Source organism: Pezoporus wallicus, unplaced genomic scaffold (genome assembly GCF_028554395.1).
Source record: "Pezoporus wallicus isolate ANWC-B61680 ecotype Strahan unplaced genomic scaffold, APGP_CSIRO_Pwel_v1 contig_12955, whole genome shotgun sequence".
NCBI lineage: Eukaryota > Metazoa > Chordata > Aves > Psittaciformes > Psittacidae > Pezoporus > Pezoporus wallicus.
In genome coordinates, this window is record NW_026641964.1 from 1 (window position 1) to 20,622 (window position 20,622).

At 52.1% G+C, this 20,622-nt stretch overlaps 1 protein-coding gene across 2 annotated transcripts in view; it reads left to right on the forward strand.

Moving 5' to 3' along the window:
* The first annotated feature begins 767 nt into the window (after positions 1-767).
* ARHGAP39 (Rho GTPase activating protein 39) overlaps positions 768-20,622 on the forward strand; it is a 113,686-nt gene continuing 93,831 nt past the window's right edge. For both annotated transcript variants that reach the window (XM_057426348.1, XM_057426350.1), the window contains exon 1: positions 768-848. In XM_057426348.1, the coding sequence (XP_057282331.1) occupies positions 838-848 (11 nt within the window). In that variant the 5' untranslated portion in view covers positions 768-837. The remainder of the gene's footprint in view (positions 849-20,622) is intronic.

The following is a 20,622-nucleotide window of genomic DNA, read 5'->3' on the forward strand; positions in this document are numbered from 1 at the left end:
TGATGTGAGGTGCTCAGAAAACCTGTAGTGCCTGATGCAATAGAAGAATTAGGAAAGACAATTAGCAAACCCAAGGACACACACATTCAGTCAACAGTCAGAATCCAGAATGGAGAGACAGAACACGTTTATGCCTCACACTGCTCTGCAGTGTGATCCCCAACAGCTAAACCAAATCTAGACTGCACCAACACAAAGGATATGTTGTTTGCTCTGCCTTGCCAGCATGAAGCAGGGCACACAGGCTTGTGCAGGCACACAGTGTAAGACCAGAACACCAGCTAACATGGTATCAATCACTCTACAGACTTGCGTAGTCCTCCCTATTTTGAGGGAGGGAGGGTTTGAGGGGGAAAAATAACCCCAACCCTTCAAATTCCTGAACACAGAGAGCAGGTCATTGTAGCACCCTATGCCATTAACTCCAGCAAGGAGAGTCTGGCTCAGTCTTCTTTATTCCCTTCCATCAAGCTTAAGTTGCATAGAAGCACGGGTGATGGGCAAGTGGGCGTGGCCTCAACAGCCGGCGGGGCGTGTCCCACCCCGCCGCGCCACGCCCCTCGCGCCGCTCCCCATTGGCCGTTGTCGCTGGTGACGGCGGGGACGCGGCGCGCGCGGGCGCGCCGGTGGCGGCCTTAGTCGGTGTTGGGGGGGGTGGGGGGGGGTCCGGTCCGGTTCGGGTTCGGGTTCGGGTTCGGGTTCGGGTTCGGGTTCGTTTTGCCCTCGTTAGGGGGTGTGGGGGGGGCGGTGGTTGTAGGGCACGGACCATGGGAGGCCGAACCGGGAGCGGAGCCGCCGCCAGCACCGCCGCTGCCCTGCGGTAGGACCGCCGGGAACATGGCGGAGAGGTGAGGACCGGCACCGCGGGGGGGCAATGGGGGGGGGGGTGAACTCATTGAGGCCCCCCTAAGGGGGACTGCGGGGCTGAGCCCCCCCGTTATAAGCGGCTTCCACCCCTTTTCAGCACCCTTGGGGGGGGGGGGGGTGTGTGTGTGTCTTATTTGCCCCCCCCCATAGATGTTATTGGGGTGCCCCCCCCTTGGAAGGGCTCTAAGGGGTGTTTGCCCCATAACCGCTCCCACTTTGGGGGTGTCTGTGGTGGTTTGGGGGCATGGGGGTGTTGTCTCTGCGTTTATATGGGGGGGACACGGACCTTACGGACGGGGGGGGGGGGGGCAGTTCAGACCCATAGCGATGTGGGGGAGGCTGGGGGGGGGAGCAGCATCCTCCTGTGCTCCGCAGGGTGTAGGTTTGGAGCCCAACCCCACCCTGCTGCTGTGGGTGCAATGGGGGGGGGGGGGTGTGAATGTTCCCCCCCCCGGTTTTGGTGCATTGGGGGGGGTCGAGATGCTCCCCCCCCGGTTCCTTGTGGATGCGGGGGGGGGGGATGGATCCCAACCCCACCCTAATTTCCAGGGGTTGCTGGTGAAGGGGGGGGGTGTATCCCACCCTCTGCTCCCTATGGAGAGGCTGTTTCCCACCTTACTTCCCTTTTGGGGGGGGGGGGGGGGGAGGCTGGATCCCACCCATCTCCCCATGGAGGGGCTGCATCCCACATTCTGCTCCCCATGGAGGACCTGGGTCCTTCCCTGGGGGGGGGTTGGATCCAGCCCTTCTCTTCATAGGGGGTTATGGAGGGGGCTGGATCCCACCCTCTGCTCCCTATGGAGAGGCTGTTTCCCACCTTGCTTCCCTTTGGAGGGGAGGGGGGGGGCTGGATCCCACATTCTGCTCCCCATGGAGGACCTGGGTCCTTCCCGGGGGGGGGGTTTGGATCCAGCCCTTCTCTTCATAGGGGGTTATGGAGAGGCTGTTTCCCACCTTGCTTCCCTTTGGAGGGGGGGGGGCTGGATCCCACATTCTGCTCCCCATGGAGGACCTGGGTCCTTCCCTGGGGGGGGGTTGGATCCAGCCCTTCTCTTCATAGGGGGTTATGGAGGGGGCTGGATCCCACCCTCTGCTCCTTGCAGGGGTTCTGGAAGGGCTGGATCCAATCCCATCCTGCTCCCTATGGATGCTTTGGGGGGGGGGGGGGGGGGGGGGTGTATCACTGCATGGGCTGGATCCCTCTCCATGGGATGCATCCATGGGAGGTATTTTTATGGAAGTGCGAGGTGTGGCAGAGCGAAGGAGGGTGCATGGAGCCGGGGGGGGGGGAACAGGGTGGCATTCCAGTGGGTGTGGATGCAGGGATGCGCTGGGAAGGGGGTGCAGGCAGGGATGGGGCTGCAGCAGCGCTGGGTGATGGGGGGGGAGATGCGCCGATCCTGGAGCGGGCAGGACTTGTGGTTGTGTTGGAATTGGGGCTGTAGCCGCTGTTTTGGGGGGGGGTTCCCCTATCCTTGCGCTGTTCTGCTGCTTCCCCGGCTGCAGAAATGGGGATGGGGAATTTCCCCCCCCCTTCTCCTTCCTTGGCGAGAGCAGGAATCAACCCTTGAGTGACCTCTAGAGAGAAACCCGCATCAGCTGCGCTCCGGTTCCTCACCTGCCACACGCAGCTGGGGAAGAAACAGCCCTAAGGATGCTTCCCAAAGCACATTTGGGAAGCTGGGGGGGGGGGGGATTTGGGTCCCTGCAAGCAGCAGGTGGCTTGGACCAGGGATGCTCCGCTCCTGGGTGTCTCCGGAGCAGGTTCCAAGTGCGATGCGCTGCTGGGCTCGGTGCCCCATGGGGTTGCTTCTCCCATCCATGGGGTGGTTGGGGTGGTGGTGGGGGGGTGTTGATCCGCTCCATGAAGGCGGTAGCTGCAGCTGAATGTTAATGCATCACATGATGGTTAAACCCAGCGTGATTGCACCTTGCTGCAAATCTGTTGCTGAGAGCTGGTTCCGTTGGTGCTGATGGGGTGGGGGGGGAAGCGACAGCCTCACAGCCCCATCCTCTGGCTGCTGGGAAGCGTCTCGCTGCTGCTTTTGGGGGGGGGGAACTGACATTTGGTGTTTGGGGGGGGTGAATTCGCCAATGGATGGGAGATCTGGGCTTGTGCTCGCAAGATGTGGCTGATAAATCATAGAACGGTTTGGGTTGGAAAAGACCTTAGGATCGTACAGCCCCAACCCCCCTGCCATGGGCAGGGACACCTCACACTAAACCATGGCACCCAAGGCTCTGTCCAACCTGGCCTTGAACACTGCCAGGGATGGAGCATTCACAACCTCCCTGGGCAACCCATTCCAGTGCCTCACCACCCTAACAGGAAAGGATTTCTTCCTTATATCCAATCTGAACTTCCCCTGTTTCAGTTTGAACCCATCACCCCTTGTCCTATCACTACAGTCCCTAATGAAGAGTCCCTCCCCAGCATCCCTATAGGCCCCCTTCAGACACTGGAAGCTGCTCTGAGGTCTCCACACAGCTTCTCTTCTCCAGGCTGAACAGCCCCAACTTCCTCAGCCTGTCTCCATACAGGAGGTGCTCCAGTCCCTGATCATCCTCGTGGCCTCCTCTGGACTTGTTCCAACAGTTCCATGTCCTTTTTATGTTGAGGACACCAGAACTGCACACAATGCTTCAGGTGAGGTCTCACAAGAGCAGAGTAGAGGGGCAGGATCACCTCCTTCAACCTGCTGGTCACGCTCCTTTTGATGCAGCCCAGGATACGGTTGCTTTCTGGGCTGCAAGCGCACACTGAAGCTGGCTCATGTTCATTTTCTCATCAACCAACACCCCCAAGTCCTTCACAGGGCTGCTCTGAATCTCTTCTCTGCCCAACCTGTAGCTGTGCCTGGCATTGCTCTGACCCAGGTGTAGGACCTTGCACTTGGCTTGGTTAAACCTCATGAGGTTGGCATCAGCCCACCTCACAAGCGTGTCGAGGTCCCTCTGGATGGCATTCCTTCCCTCCAGGGTATCAACCGAACCACACAGCTTGGTGTCACCACGCGCACTCAATCCCACTGTCCATGTCAGCAACAAAGATGTTGAACAGGACCGGTCCCAACACTGATCCCTGAGGTACACCACTCGTTACTGGTCTCCAAATCCCTCTTGGAGTTCTCTTCCCACATCTTGTTCTGTGCTGTACGCATCTTGACTTCTCCTGTCTACATAAAACACATCCACTTCTTCCTCATCGCTTAGGATGGGTGCAAGAGGGAGGGCTCAAGACACCAACCACTGTTACCCTTCCTCAAAGCACAGACCCATGGCGGTTTGGGCATCCTTGCCCATCAGCAACCGGTAACTTCTTCTGTGTTGGCTGGTCCGTGGGCTCTGTTGATCCAGAGCCACATTCCCAGCCTCAGATTTAGAATCCTGGAATGGTTTGGGTTGGAAATGACCTTAAGATCATTCAGTTCCAACCCCCCCACCCCAATCCATTCAGTATGGGTTACTTCAACTCTGTGCTGGAGTTTGAGTTGCTGATGGCTCATTCCAGCAGTACCTGGTCTGTTTTTCAAGTCTAAATGACTCTTTAGTGTGAATCCAGATGGCTTCAGTTATGTGAATACCCTTGGGAGAGATGGTTTCAGTGCTCTTCTTACTTCGGTGCTGAGGTTTGGGCAGGAAGGTGTATGTTGAGGCCCTCATTCTCCAGGGAGGTCTCTGCTCTGATGCTTCCGAGGGGGTATTCCCACTGAAATCCACAGTTGCTGTGCTCTTCCTGCTGCCGATCAAGCCAAACCAAGGGCTAGCCTGCCTGCGAGCCAGATGCCTTCCTGTAGCTCTCCCAAAAGAGCTTGGAGATGGCTTCAAAGGAGCTTTTCAAAGGAAGCTGCTAGCGAGACATCAAGATTTGCCAGTGGCTTAGAAAGAGGGGAGGGAGCGGCTCACTGATGAAATGCATAGTGCCGATATTGGTGCTGGCGGCTGGATGTTGGTGACTTATTGTTAACTTCCTTTGAGGAGCCTGTAACTAATTCCGTGATCTACACGGCTTAAATTAGGTCGTCAAATACCTTAACGAGAGAAGCAGAGGTGCCACGGTGCCCCCTAAGCTCCAGCTCTAAGGGAGCAGAGGTGCAGCTGGTTGGCCATGAGCTCTGAGCTGTGGAGCTTGCAGCTCAATAAAAGGTGGTTCAGAGATGCAGGAGGAGGCCACGGGGATGCTCAGGGGCTGGAGCAGCTCCCATATGGAGCCAGGCTGAGAACATTGGGGCTGTTGAGCCTGCAGAAGAGAAGCTGCGTGGAGACCTCAGAGCAGCTTCCAGTGTGTGAAGGGGGCTGCAAGGCTGCTGGAGAGGGACTCTTCATCAGGGACTGCAGTGATAGGACAAGGGGTGATGGGTTCAAAGTGAAACAGGGGAAGTTCAGGTTGGAGATAATGAAGAAGCTCTTCCCTGTGAGGGTGCTGAGGCGCTGGCACAGGGTGCCCAGAGAAGCTGTGGCTGCCCCATCCCTGGCAGTGTTCAAGGCCAGGTTGGACACAGGGGCTTGGAGCACCCTGCTCTAGTGGAAGGGGTCCCTGCCCGTGGCAGGGGTTGGAGCTGGATGAGCTTTAAGGTCCCTTCCAACCCAAACCAGTCTGGGATTCTATGATTGGTGGACAGGAGCCACTTCCTACCATGGCTGCAACCACAAAGTGGGTTTGATGGTTAGTCCTAGGTAGCTGTTGAGTTTAACAGTGGTGCTGGGTGTTCTCTGCCCCATCTTTATGAAGGTTAATGGAGATATGTGCATGTACCCTAACAAATGTGGCATCCTGGGAGCAGTGAGGTGATACAGGTTGTGTATGTGGCAAAGATGGCTTTTCATTCTGATTTAAAAGGAAATCATTCTTCTAGCCTGAACTGGGAATCTGGGACCTGTGACTGTAGCTCTAACTCTATGAGTGGTAAGGTAGCTCTATCTTGAAGCAAGAATATAGGGCCTAGACCTGATGGTTGAGAAAGATTCTCCAACCTGCCAATTAGTTGTCTGGAAGCCCTACATTTTAGGTAATGGAGCTGAATCCCAGATTCTTCCAAGAGAATAATACAAACCACAGTATTTTATGGACTACCTGGCTTGTATAGGAAAATATCAGCCACAGTCAGTTTGAGAGGAGATGTCCTGGGCATGTGTTGTCAAACAGCCCTGCACATGGCTGATGCATGGCTGGTTTGATTCCCTGTTTCTGTGGCTGATCATCCACGTTAAAAAACCTGGGAAAATCGGGGGCAGCCCCAGCAGCCTGTTTGTACATCCCTATCTTATATATAAAGATACATAGATATGTATATATCCCAAGATCCTGAAGCTGGTTCTGGCAGCATCATAGCATCATGGAACGGGTTGGGCTGAAAGGGACCTTAAAGCTCATCCAGTCCCAACCCCTGCTATGGGCAGGGATCCCTTCCACTAGAGCAGGGTGCTCCAAGCCCCTGTGTCCAACCTGCCCCAGGGATGGGGCAGCCACAGCTTCTCTGGGCACCCTGTGCCAGCGCCTCAGCACCCTCAAAGTGTAGAAGGTCATGTAGGTCCTTTTAAAGGTGAGCCTGATTCCCTTGGGTAGGACCCCAGGGAGGGAGTTATCTCATCTCTGTGCTTGTTTCAAGCTTTGTGAGGAGCTATCCCAAGGAATTAGGTGGATCCAGAGTCCTGTGCCTGGGTTTGGAGGGGACCTGCTTTGGTCTCAACCAAGTCTTTCAGCTGCACGCCGTCGATTCATGCCACCACGTGGTGTTGTCAGCTGGGATGTGTCTGTGGAGTTGAAATCCTGAGCGGTGGAAGCAGGCAGCATGTTGGTGTAGACAACTTCCCCTGCTTTAGATGGTCCCCAAGGAGCAGCTCCCTAAATCCCTGTTCTAGGAACGTCCCCACATGGCTTCTCCTTGTCCGAATCAAGTGCCATGACCATTATTTCTCCTGCGTCAGGCTGCTCTGACTCCTCCATCTGCATTTAGGCTGCTGAAGCTGGAGATCCAGGGCAAGTTCTTCTGGGTGAAGGTTCCAGGTAAACTGTAATCTAGATAGCAGACATCGTGTCTCAGGAGTCTTGGTTTGAGACTGCTTTGGGCAAGGCTCAAGCCCTCGTACCATGCTGGCAGTCAGCTTGTGTTAAGCCCAAAGGCTTGTGGCATGTTGCTCCTCTTCTGAAAGGTGAAGGCCTTGGTTCACTTTTGGTAACTTGTGAACTTGATGCAAGGGGCGATGGGTTTAAGGTGAAACCAAGGTTGGAACTGGGTTGAGCAGGGGCTGGAACTGGATGAGCTCTCAGGTCCCTTCCAACACAAACAGTTCCACGCTTCTATGAACATAGAGAGTTTTTAACAAACAAAACCCAACAACCTTTAATGAAACCACCAAATAAACCCCAGCCTGCAGGGTCTAGGCTGATGCCAGGACTGAAAAGTGATGGATAACGTTATAGGGCTGCAAGTTCCTGACGCTGCAGCAGCTCCATGGAGGGGCTTGGCTCTGGGGGGGACGGACCATACATCATCCCGTGTCAGGTTTTGGGGGCTTGCTTGTGCCCGCTGTCACTGCACAGCAGTGTTTTTATGGAATGCTGCTTTAAACAGGCTTAGGCCAGACAATAAATATCAGCAGGAACGTCACTCTGGCTGCTTGCTGAAGATCACTGCAAATGTCACCATGACCTCTTTCCTCCAGAGCGACTCATTTCTTCCTCTCCTCGGCAGCGATGCTTTGCATCCTGCTCTTTTGCTCCAGTGATTATTCCCTTACATGCTCTAGATAACGCATTGAAGCTAGAAAGGAAGAGACCTTTCCTCTTCCTCTACTCAAAAAGAAGCCTTTCCGCTGCAGTCCTGCTCTTTTCCCACTTGGCATCTGATCCAGGCTGGCTATTTTTAACTCCAAGGCGCAAGCGAGGAAGGGATGAACGTCCTCCAGGTGCTGAGGGGAGCAAGTGGAGCGCTCTCGAGGCAGCATCTGCACCATGCCCTTGGAATTCCTCCTGGACCTGCTCCCAGGAACCCCCGAAGCTGGTTTGCTCTTCCCAGCTCCTGGCTGGAAGTGAAAGAACCACAAGGGGAGGTGCCTCGTTTCTCAGGTTCTTCATCCTTCGCTGTTTCTCTGACCTTAATAGAGCTGGTGACTGTGTTTATTCTCTTCTTCTTGCTGCTGGGGCTCTTCCTGCCCTTTAAATGTTCTCACAAACACCTCTGCAAGAGGCAGTCCTTATGGAGGCTGGATTTTTAAGGGGTTGGACACATCGCTCTGGCTTCAGGGGGCTGGAGCACCTCCTGTATGGAGCCAGGCTGAGAACACTGGGGCTGTTGAGCCTGGAGAAGCGAAGCTGCGTGGAGACCTCAGAGCAGCTTCCAGTGTCTGAAGGGGGCTGCAGGGCTGCTGGGGAGGGACTCTTCATTAGGGACTGCAGTGATAGGACAGGGGGTGATGGGTTCAAAGTGAAACAGGGGAGGTTCAGGTTGGAGATAAGGAAGAAGTTCTTTACTGTGAGGATGTTGGGACACTGGCACAGGGTGCCTATGGAAGCTGTGGCTGCCCCATCCCTGGCAGTGTTCAAGGCCAGGTTGGACACAGGGGCTTGGAGCACCCTGCTCTAGTTGAAGGGGTCCCTGCCCATGGCAGGGGTAGGAGCTGGATGAGCTTTAAGGCTCTTTCCAACCCAAACCATTGTATGACATTGTATGAGCACCATCCCAGCTGATGAGCAGGCAAGTGGAGATCCCCATCTCTGCGTTGTCTAATGAAAAATGAAATGAAAAATCAAATTAAAAATGCTGTTTTCCACTTTTAAAGTGTTTTTAAACTGTAAATGGCAAGGAGATGGGAGTGGGGAGAGGGGACTCGTGAATTGTGACGTGTAGTGACCCAGCAGTGTAATGCAGAGAGCAGAAACCACTCTTCCTGCAGAGAAAGATGTGGAAATTTCTGATTGTTGATTAACATCTCATAAAACTCACGGCCAATGAGGCCTGAAATAGGCTGTCAGAGGGCGAGGAGGGTTTGCTTATTGTATCTTACAGACAGGGTGATCCTGCAAGGGTTTGTTCTTGCATTGAGCAGTGATTGGAAGTTACGTTTCAGCTGCAGAGCAGAGATTTTTGACTTCTGGCTGATGTTAACGTTTGCTGAGTCTTTAAAACACGGTTTGACTGTGAAGAACGCCCTTGCTGGGATGAAGGGGAGGTGTAAGGAGCCAGGGATAAGTGGTATTTGGGCTTGAATATGGCATAGAGGGGGGATGCCAGGGGGTTGGCTGCTCTCCTGGCCACCAGTGAATTAGTCAGGCTTGGACCAGTGTTGGACCTAAAGGTGGTTTGAAGTCTCCTCCTTTATGGTGCCGTGTGTAGGGACTGGAGGTTGTAATTTAGAGTAGAAACCTCAGGATGTCCTGGGTAAAAATGCAGCATCGGAACTTAGAGTTTCTGATCTGGCTGGGTGTATTGTGCATGTGTGTGTGGAGTGGTTTGGGTTGGAAGGGACCTTAAAGCTCACCCAGCTCCAACCCCTGCCACGGGCAGGGACCCCTTCCACTAGAGCAGGGTGCTCCAAGCCCCTGTGTCCAACCTGGCCTTGAACACTGCCAGGGATGGGGCAGCCCCAGCTTCTCTGGGCACCCTGTGCCAGCGCCTCAGCACCCTCACAGTGAAGAGCTTCTGCCTTAAGAGCTCATCTCAGTCTCCCCTCGGGCAGGTTAAAGCCATTCCCCTTGGCCTGTCCCTTGTCCCAAGCCCCTCTCCATGTTCCCTGCAGCCCCTTTAGGCACTGGAGCTGCTCTCAGGTCTCCCCAGAACCTTCTCTTCCAACCTCGATGCTGTCCCTATTCTACAGATGGGAAGAGACCTTGATGTTTTCAACAGCCGTGCAGTAAAATCCCTCTGGACTCGGATCTCCGCTCTCTTCCCCATAACTGGTTCTGACCATCCTTTGCCCCCCAAGCAGCCCAGCAACATGTCAGAGCCCAAGCTCCGTGCTGCCCGTGCGGTGCGGGCCCTATAGAAATCACCCGTGCCTGCTCCATCTGTGCTCCCGTCGGACGCGCGCGGCTTCTGGGCCGCCTCTTCCCGAGGTGCTGACGTCTCTCTGCCCGCCTCGTCGCCTTTGTATGGATCCTCCCTGCCTGCTCCCAGCTCTGCTTGAGCGTCAACGTGCTTGGGAACCCAAGCTTTGCGCCGCGCGCAGGCGTTGCCCTGCCAGCTGCAGCTGGAGGTTTATGGGCTTTATTGATCTTTCCGTGGTGTTTCTTGCAAGCCCGCGAGGGAGAGGTCGTTGCACCGCGTGGCAAAGTGCCACGGCTGATGGGCTGCGGTCCCTTCCAGAAGAGGAGGATGGGCAATAAGGGGTGTGGAAATCGGGGTAGGATTGAGGTTGCTTGAGTCTGAAGGCGGGCTCCAAGGGTGATGGAGAGGGATGCTTCGTCAGGGATTGTAGCGATAGGGCAAGGGGTGATGGGTTCCAATTGAAACGGGAGATTTAGGTTGGAGATAAGGAAGAATTTCTTCCTTACATCCAACTTTCAAGGCCAGGTTGGATGGGGCTTGGAGCAAGCTGCTCTAGTGGAAGGTGTCCCTAAGCTTTAAGGGCCCTTCCAACCCAAACCAGCACATGACTCTCCAAGTCAACCCATGGTCTGTCCGGGTTGTTTAGGCCAAGTAATCCCTCTTTGAAGTCTAAATCCTTTAAAGGCCTAGGAATGAAGCAGCAACAGCAGTGTGCTGAGGCATGAAGTTTGGGCTCGAAAGGCAGAATGCTGCTTCTTGAAGAGCCTGTTTTGCTTCCTTTGGTTCTGCTGGCGTTGGGTTGGGTTCGGTTATTTTTTGGTGTCCATCTGTTGGATTACTCACGGTGAGGAGCGCAGCTCGAGCTTGGGAGGATGTGCAGATGTATCATCAGTTTTATTAGTAATTAAGCTGTCTCTTAAGTACTTTCTGAGTCCTGAAGTTGGCTTCCTGGCTGCTGCTGTTTCTGCTTCATAAGCTGCTTTGCTGCCTGTAATCCAACGTGGGTGCATCTGTGAATCCACAGCCCCTCAAAGGCAGGGACAGGAGTAAATCCTGTAGAACCTTTTCCATGTACTGCAGTGGCCAAGGCTTTAATAGTAAGAATACAGCAAAAACACAAACTCCTCTGACTCTGGCAGCGTTTCCTGTGCTCAGGAGCATTTGGGAAGAATTAGAGGAAAAAGGAAAAGACAAACAAGGAGAATAAAGCCTGTTGGGAGCAGAGGAGAGGAGGAATTTGTGCTACGCGCATCTCTGACCGGATCAGCAGGCTCTTGGCGAGGCGTGTGGTTTTCTTCCTAGGAAAGCGATGGGATTTGGGCGGAATGAGCATAAAGCAGGTTGTTTGCTGAGGCTGCTGGACTTGGACTCGCTGCTTTGCATCCCTTTGGCTACCTTTGACTGCTGCTGCTTGCTGCCTGGGGTGTTTTATTGGAGTTGAGATCATGTTTTGGCCTTTGCTGGGGTGCAATCCAGTGGCTGTGTGGGGAGGAGAGCAAGAGGTTGCTGGAGTCAGGCTGCTGGTGGTTGTCTCTCAAGGCCATCCACAGCTGAACAGCTGAAGGAGCCATCCACCTGGCAAGCTTCCTTCTTACTGCAGTTTTCTATCCGAGGCAGGAAGGATGCTGAGGTCGGAGTGGTTTGAAACCCGTTTGCAACATCCCAAGTGGGTTTCTTGCCTTTCTCCTTCATGGCAATATATAGAATGGTTTGGGTTGGAGGGGACCTTAAAGCTCTTCCAGTTCCAACCCCCTGCCACAGGCAGGGACCCCTTCCACTAGAGCAGGGTGCTCCAAGCCCCTGTGTCCAGCCTGGCCTTGAACACTGCCAGGGATGGGGCAGCCACAGCTTCTCTGGGCACCCTGTGCCAGCGCCTCAGCACCCTCCCAGGGAAGAGCTTCTGCCTAAGAGCTCATCTGAGTCTCCCCTCTGGCAGGTTAAAGCCATGATGCTTTGTCCTGTTGCTTCAGGCCCTGCTCAAAAGTCTGTCCCCATCTTCCTTATAAGCCCCTCTTAAGCAGTGGGAGGCAACAATTTAGGAGGGTCTCCATCCAGAGTTACTCATTGGGACTAGTGGAGCAGCAACCACCAATGGCCTCTTTCTGCCTGTTTCCCCTTCTCGTGCTCTGAGCTCTCTCGGTGACATTCCAGCTCTGGTGCAGAACTGGTGAGGTTCTGAACCCCCATGGAGTTTCCTGATGCAGGCTGTGCTGCGTGTGGGTGAGGACCTCTGCGTGATGGGCTTGTCTGGGGTGGAGGTCTTGGCATTGCTGTCTTGGAGTCTCCCATGTAGATGGTACAAGGATCAGAGTAGCATCACTATGAGTGTGGCTTGCTGCAGTGGGGCATCAAAAGCCTGTAAGAAGCTCTTTATTTTGCTTTAAATTTCAGCTTAAAAGGACTCTCATTCCACCCCTGCCCCATCCAAGGCTGCAGAGAGCATTTGCTTCCCTGCTTCCACCTTCTGTGCCATTTCCAAGGGATGCTGTTGGATCTGTCAGGCTGTGAGGCAAAATTGCAAATGAATCCATCAGCGCTGCTCTCGTTTAGAAGCTTTTTCTTTTCCCCTTTCCAGTCCTGCAGATCTGCCATCTCCTGAATGTAATGTCACCTTGAGGTTGAGGAGTTCGTGTTGTAGCCTGGCTGCGTATCAGATATAGGGAAGTAGGTGCAGCACGTGCTCAACAAGTAACCCTCCATGGGAAGGAGAAGTGGTTTGGAGAACACTTTGGGACGTTTTCTGGTTTATCTTCTCTTTTTGCCTTATCTAACAGGAAGTTCTGTAGGCTTTTTGCTCAAGGTGAGTAATGTGCCTCCAACTTCAAACCGTGACAAGTGCCTCTGCAGCAATTATTTTGCTGTCAAGCTTGTGCTCACCTCAGCACTGCCCCTTCCTTCTTCAGCTGGAAGGGAGAAGGTGCTTGGACAGGGTTTTTCATCACAGACAAAGGTGGGAATGAGTTCTGTAGGAAGAGGAGTCTTGTGCTGAATGTATTAATTGGGGTTATTGAGAAGGTACAATGCCTGCCTTACCCGGAATGTGTTCTACCATTGGGCTTCAAGCCGAGGCTTGACAAAAGGGGCTTCTCTATGAGTTCTTAGCTGTCAAAATGTAGGTTTGGGTACTGGAGGTTGAAAACAGCCAACCATGTTCCCAGGCATGACTTAGAGCAGAGCAGAGCATGAGGTTGAGGAGGGCTTGCGTGGAGAGGGCTATGGGAGGAACACGAAATAAGCCCCGTTTCCCCCCGCTGCGTTGTTCCTTCATCCCCGGGTTGGCATCTGCTATCACCTGAGGAGATGACACTCAAACCAGGAAACCTGACACAGACCCTTGCTAGAAGCCAAGCTTGGTGTGCAGGAGGAACAGGTCTGGCAGCAGAACCCACTGTTGTCTGATGCTCCTCTGTGTAGGAAGCACCTGGTCCAGACCCGTAAGCCACAGGTTGTATTTGTCTCGCTGTGGCTGCCTCGTTTCATGCAGTCAGTGCTGGTAGGTGTATTGTGAGCATTCATGGCTATTAACTGTAAATGTCCCTGCCTGTTACTCCCATCTGGAATACTGCATCCAGCTCTGTGGCCTCCAACACAAGAGGGACGTGGAGCTGCTGGAGCGAGGCCAGAGGGAGGCCATGGGGATGCTACGAGAGCTGGAGCAGCTCTGCTCTGGAGCCAGGCTGAGAGAGCTGGGCTGGGGCAGCCTGGAGAAGAGGAGACCTTAGAGCAGCTCCAGTGCCTAAGGGAGCTACTGGAACTGCTTGGAACTGGATGAGTTTTAAGGTCCTTGCCAACCCAAACTGTTCTGAAAGAGGGGACAACACTTTAGCCTATTTATCTGGCTTGTCGCACCTCACGCCAGGGTGCCAAAATGAAGTAGTTTCCTTTCATTATCAACTCTAGGGATGGTTACACATAATGTTTGCAGGTCTCCAAGCTAATGCAAAGTGAGCCTGCTTCCATTCTAAAGCCTTGCCTTGTCACCAGGCACTGGGAGGGTGCTTTGAAGCGTGCAGTTACGCTGCCAGACCCAAGACTCACCTGTAGTACCCAAGTAGTCTTGCTTTGTGTGTCAATCGCCCTGCAAAACTATACCCCAAAAGGTTGGGGTTTTCCCCTATTTTAAAGTCTTAATGAATGATCTTTCCACTGCACAGGGGGAAAATTTATACAGCGTTATCTGCAAGTGTGTTTTTTAGCCACGGTGTCCACGTGCTCCGAGTGCAGATGGAGAGACATATGCCAGGAGTATCCAAAAGTACATCTATGGATTTCTGTCTTTTCCCTATTGCTAAAAGGATTCAAATGGATCCAGACCCCTCCATTTGCTTAGAAGAAACCTTGAAGAAGAACCCAGGATGCTCACTGAAGTAAGAGACACTCATGGAATGGTTTGGGTTGGAAGGGACCTTAAAGCTCATCCAGTTGCAAGCAGTTCCAGTAGTCATTTAGGCACTGGAGATGCTTTAAAGTCTCCCCTCAGGGAGCTTTTTCCAGGCTGAACAAGCCCAACTACTTAACCTGGAATTCTGATTCCCTCCTTTGTCCCCTTTCTCAGACATGAAAGGTGCAAAATGCCTCAATGGGGAATATTGAGGCTCGGGCGGTGTGTTTAATAAGCTGGTGCCATGAACAGATGTCCTGGAATTGGATTCATCCTGGAGAATCTGTCGGCTTGGGAAACGCACTGACAGAGGCTACTGCAGGTCTGCCCATTGAAGTAATTAAAGGTTATTGATGATTCATGTATCTCCACCCACAGAACGATGATCCCAGTGCTGCTTTCTCTGCTCGTAATCTGTTTCAGGCTACTCGGTAGGGTAGAGATCCTTAACCCGTGGGATTACCTGGAGCGCTGCATCCAGCTCTGGGGTCCCCAACACAAGAGGGATGTGGAGCTGTTGGAGAGAGGCCGGAGGAGGCTATGGGGATGCTGGAGCAGCTCTGCTCTGGAGCCAGGCTGAGAGAGCTGGGCTGGGGCAGCCTGGACAAGAGAAGGGGAGACCTGAGAGCAGCTCCAGTGCCTAAAGGGGCTGCAGGAAACCTGGAGAGGGGCTTGGGATGAGGGATGCAGGGATGGGATGAGGAGGAACGGCTCCTGCTGGAAGAGGGAAGAGTTAAGAGATGGGATGTTGGGAAGAAGTTCTTTGCCACGAGGGTGGTGGGACACTGGAAGGGGTTGAATAGAGAAGCTGTGGCTGCCCCATGCCTGGCAGTGTTCAAGGCCAGGTCGGATGGGGCTTGGAGCACCCTGCTCTAGTGGAAGAGGTCCCTGCCCGTGGCAGGGGTTTGGAGCTGGATGAACTTAAGGTCCCTTCCAACCCAACCCATTCCATGATTCTCAGCATTTTTGCATCCCATCCCAAGGTGGGCCTTTGGCTCTGGTGTCTGTCACATCCCTGCTTTCATCTTGTCTCCACTCATTCAGCTCTGTTTCGCGTGGCTGCTGGTTTCTTGCCTAGCAGCAGGATGTGGTTTCTAGCAAAAACACCATCTTTGCTCTACAATATTGTTTTATTTCCCTTGATCCTTCACTAGATTGGCAACTTCAAGTCAACGCTCCCAGTGCTGACCTGCAGGTCTGAGTACGGGCATGCAGGATTTACCCCAAAGTGAGGAGATGCCTGCGTGTGTCTTCATCGTGAGGACATAGCACTGAATTTAAGCATATTTAGGGCAGTTCTACTTCATTCCCACCACACTGATTGTTTTACACGTAGCGATCCAATGGGGTTTAGGCAGCGACTTGAAATGCTAGAAGTTATTTGGGCACCTGTTGGTTGTGATTAGTAAGAGGCATTGATACCATGTTAAGATACCAAAACTGAAATTAAGGTCTCCCAGGTATGTTAGCATGGTCCTCCAGTGAATGTATGTCATCGTGGTATGCATCTTTCTCAGATTGCAAGGTTTCATGGCTAACCCCCCCCAAAAACCCTGCTTCAGTTGTGATTTGCTGCAGAATTGCATCATGGAGGCCTTCAAACCCCAAGGTTTGGTGTCCTGAAGCCAGGCATCCACCCCAGGAGGAGCTCAGCCCCTTGAAACAGGGAATAAAGTGGGGACCTGGGGTAGTATCAGCTGCTTTTTAGCTGTGGATTCCCACACCTCTCCGTGGGATCATACGTGTGAAGGGCCAGGAGCATCGTTCCTGAGCTACGTTTGGCTTGGAATCTTGACTGGCATGAAACCACTTTGTCTGTTTGGGAGTATAATGTTTTAGGCTTGGGCTCAGGCATGAGTTGAGGAGGGAAAGGAGGTGAAATAGGGTTGTTTATGGCAAGTTGGAGCAAAGGTTTACTAGCCCAGTATCCCATCTCCTGACAGGGAGTGTTGTCATCATCTTCTGTGCTCCTGGGAGGTCGGGATGGAGGAATTGCAGCTCTGGGTCCTTGACTTTATCAGAGAATCATTGAATCATGGAATGGTTTGGGTGGGAAAGGACCTTTAGAGATCATCCAGTTCCAACCCCATTGAGTCATAGAATCAACCTCATTCAATCATGGAATGGTTTGGGTGGGAAAGGACCTTTAAAGATCATCCAGTTCCAACCCCATTGAGTCACAGAATCAACCTCATTCAATCACAGAATGGTTTAGGTGGGAAGGGACCTTAAAGCTCATCCAGTTCCAACCATCTGTGATGGGCAGGGGCACTTTCCACTGGAGCAGGTTGCTCAAAGGGGTTTGTGAGTGATGGCAGAGCTTTCAAGGGGGCTCCCAACAAAGCTCTGGTACATATCTTGGCTGTGTTGGGAGCATATGAACTTAAATATCTTTGAGGTGAACATCTCCTAGTGGTTTAAATATTCAGATGTTAAATACTGCTAAATATCCTTTATTTTCCCATTCCCTAAGTGATGCTTTAATCCTACACTTTGCTGAAATATAATTGCCGTGCTCTTCTGTGAGTAGCCTCTTGGAAGATCTTTATCCCGGAGCTATGTGAAGGCCGGGTTATCTCCTGGTTTTTAAAGCCAGCTTTTATGAGAGGCAAAGGCACAGCTCCCTCCACAAGGTTGAAGGAGACCTTCCCTTCCTCCTTAGCAACTCTAGTGTGGATGCAAACTAGCACCTATAACGAAGTTATGGACCAAGTAACTTGGTTGGTAGCATTCAGAAGGATATCCAGAGAGTGTTTCATGCTGTTCAGCATCCCAGACATGTTATAAAATGAACCCTTTTGCTGGGAAGAGGAGGAATTGGCTGCTGGAAGACAAGGTGCAATGAACAGCAGGGATCAATGGTAGTCAATTAAAACCTGTTCTCCCTGGGCTATGAAACTCTGAGAACATCTGTCCATGGCACATTTAAGGTGAGATGTGGCTGTTTGAGCTGGTTTTCTGATGTTTAACTGGGTCTGTAAAGTCAAGGCTATGTGAAGCCTTAAACCTGTTTTGGCTTGAGCAGCATCCATGCAGAGTGAGCTACCCTCCTCAGGGTCAGGAAATCATGGTTTCTTTCTAATATATCCCAAAGAAGAGTGAATATAAAGGCACAAACGTGCAAGAGGGCTACAAAACCCTTGTCAGCAAGTAGAAGGTAAGAAAGGAATGCACAATAAATGGCTTAAACCTTGTATAGGTGATAAGTAGTAGGGACAAGGGATGTCAGGGAGTCAGGGTGGATTGGCCAAGTAGAAATGTGGGGGAAATGTAGTGTTAATGCAGACGGACGTGAAGTAGGAAGAAGCAAAGTGGATGTGAAGGAAAGAGAGGATGCTCCAGGGTATGCATCAGAGTTGCGTGCAGCAAGAGGACGTAGAGGCTTTTTGATAGTGATAAGGGATGAAGGGAAGTGCAGGCTAAGGGAACACGGTGACTTTGGAAGTGGTGGTGAGGAGGGCATGGGCAGAAGTTCATGTCCTAAGTGGCTGCTGGGTTCTTGCATGATCTTTGTGTTTAATGTGCTGCTTTTATGTCTTTGATGCCACTCGGAGACAAGGCATGTGGGTACGACAGGGAAAAAGGGGAACATGAGATATATCCCAGGAAAACTTAATTCAGGCAGAATATAGGGAGGATTTAATGTCTCTTCTGGCTTTTTTGGGGGGAGGGTGGTTGAAGTTAGACATTCTTGTCATGGGATGCCGTGAGGGTATTTGGTTAAGCAGTGCAGAAATAGATGAGCTTAAGAATGGCTGTCCTGGATAGTTGCCTGACGTGGTAGGATCTAGAGTGCCCTGCCCAAGCTTCGTGAGGGTGCTGAGGTGCTGGCACAGGGTGCCCAGAGAAGCTGGGGCTACCCCATCCGTGGCAGTGCTCAAGGCCAGGTTGGACACAGGGGCTTGGAGCACCCTGCTCCAGTGGAAGGTGTCCCTGCACGTGGCAGGGGTTGGAGCTGGATGAGCTTTAAGGTCCCATCCAACCCAAACCATTCCAGGATCTTAAAAGGCCTTTTCCAACCTAAAAAATTCCATGATTCTGTTGAACACTTGGAAGTGATGCACAGCATTAATTTGCCTTTATTTTTAATTGCAAAGGCAAAATGAGTGAAAGGCAGACAAGGTAGAACTCAGTTCAGGTTGGGTTCTGCTCTTGCTACCTTGGTTGCAGACCCTCATCGATACCAGTGGAGGAAGGAGATTAAAACAAAGCTCTCCTGATGTTGCTGGTAGCTGAATATGCTGCTGTCTTCTTGTGGAGGTCTCTTCTGAAGACTGAGTGCTGCCTTTCAGAGCAGAGCTATTGCGATACTTGCAGTATTTTTGGCTTGGGAAGATAATGAAGCCTTAATGCAGCAATCCATTTGATATAGAAGATCAAAAGACACAAAGAACTCGAGTTAGAATCCAAGCGTGGCAGGACACAGAAATAGAAATGACAAAGTGTGGGGGATCTCATCTCTTAGCCGTCGTCTTCCAAGCATTCCTTTTGGTTTACCGGCTGGGCAGCTCCAGATGCATCCCTTAAAGGAGGAAAGGGGTGGGATGGGTTCCAAGGAGCCTCTGTATATTAAACAAAGATAAATCCAGTGTATTGGTGCTTTGAAATCTCTTCTCAGACTCTTCATAAAGCTTCAAGCCCCAATAGGTTTCCAGGGAGAGCAAAGACGTGTTTGTGGCTATCCAGCTTGCTGAGGTGCCTGCTAACATGAGATGTGGGATGGAGGAAGAGGAGACACATCATGACATACAGCTTGAATTGCTTTGTTGGTAGAATCCAGCCTGCACTTTCCAACTGGTGCTTTTATGGTTCCTGGGGAGCTGAGCCTGAATTTACCTTCCTAAGGCAGGCAACTTGATGGTGCCGAGTACTCCTCTTCCTTGAGCTCAGCTCTTAACCTGGAGGAAGGAGCTCCAGTTTAGCTGTATTGTTGCCCTATCTTCTATCCCCTTTAGCCCACTGTATTGAAATCTGTTCCTAAGGAATGCCTCTTCTTTGTATTCCTTGGGATAAATGGAGTAGAGATGTTAAATGCAGACTCTTCCAAACTTGGTCAGCCCGTTTGTGTGATGCACTTTCTGCCCTTTCAGGTTCACTTATTGCTCACAAATCTTCTTTTATCAGCTAAAAAGAAGGAAGAGCCTTAAAGTGCTTGATAGGGTGAAAATGTCAGGAGCAGGTTTTTACATCTGGCTCAGGAGCGATCCTATGGCAGCCGGAGAAGGAGAAAGAAGGGGAATTGAAAATACTCAATACTTCATGAGCCACAGTGCACGAAAGTGTCTAATGCAGCCGTAACCTGATTTGGGGTTTTAGAGCTCCCTGTATTGATTTGCCACTTAAACTGTTGTGTTCTGTGTCCATTGTGCAAGGAGGGAGGAAGAAGACAATGCTTTATAACTGAATTCCTGCGGACACACAGAGTGCTCTTAGATTAATGGCTGGACCATCATCGAGGTGCTTACTGGTGCTTGCATGGTGCTGGGGCTGTTACTGGTGTGTAATTGTGTTTATTTCTATGTAAAGTCACTGTGGGGCTTGGGGTTTTTCATGTTTCAAGTGCAAAGAGGAAAACGGGGGAGCGGGCAGGATGATTTGGGGGCTTTTGCTTTAGGATGCATCTCAGTGGCTGTCTACCCGTGTCCTGTCCACCTCAAATCCCACCCTTGCCTGCTTATTGGGGAACAAGCATGTCTTCAACTTGCCTCACGCTTGTCTCTGCTTCCAGCTCTTCAGTCCTAGAGCCATTTATCAGCCTAAGTAGCAATCAATTATAAATGGGCTAGAAAAAACCTACCCTTGATGTTTAAGAATTTCCTCTTCTCTACTCATCTTGCCTCATTTTTAACTGCAATTTGTGACCGTGCCTTTTAAAAGCACGGGTCATTGACTTTGAGATGGCAAAATTCCTTCAGCTCTGATGTGGCCCTGAGCAATTAGTGTCTGGAAAGGCCGAACTGAGCACAGTGGGAATGTTGGGTGATTTGAAGCTGTTGCTTGGAGCTGTGGACGCTCAGACCCGCGTTCAGCTTGTCTGGAAGTTCCTATTTCCCCTTTAAAATGCATTGCCCAGCCGAGTGGAATAGTCTTGTCCCATGGCTGAAGATCTTGTGTTCAGCAGAGGTAGCACTGCCAGGGTGTCTGTCTTTGGGCAGTGACCTTTGGTGTGCTTGGAGCGCAGCATCATCGGCAACCTTAGGCCCAATGGCTTTAACCTGCAGAGGGGAGACTGAGATGAGCTCTTAGGCAGAAGCTCTTCCCTGGGAGGGTGCTGAGGCGCTGGCACAGGGTGCCCAGAGAAGCTGTGGCTGCCCCATCCCTGGCAGTGTTCAAGGCCAGGTTGGACACAGGGGCTTGGAGCACCCTGTTCTAGTGGAAGGTGTTGGC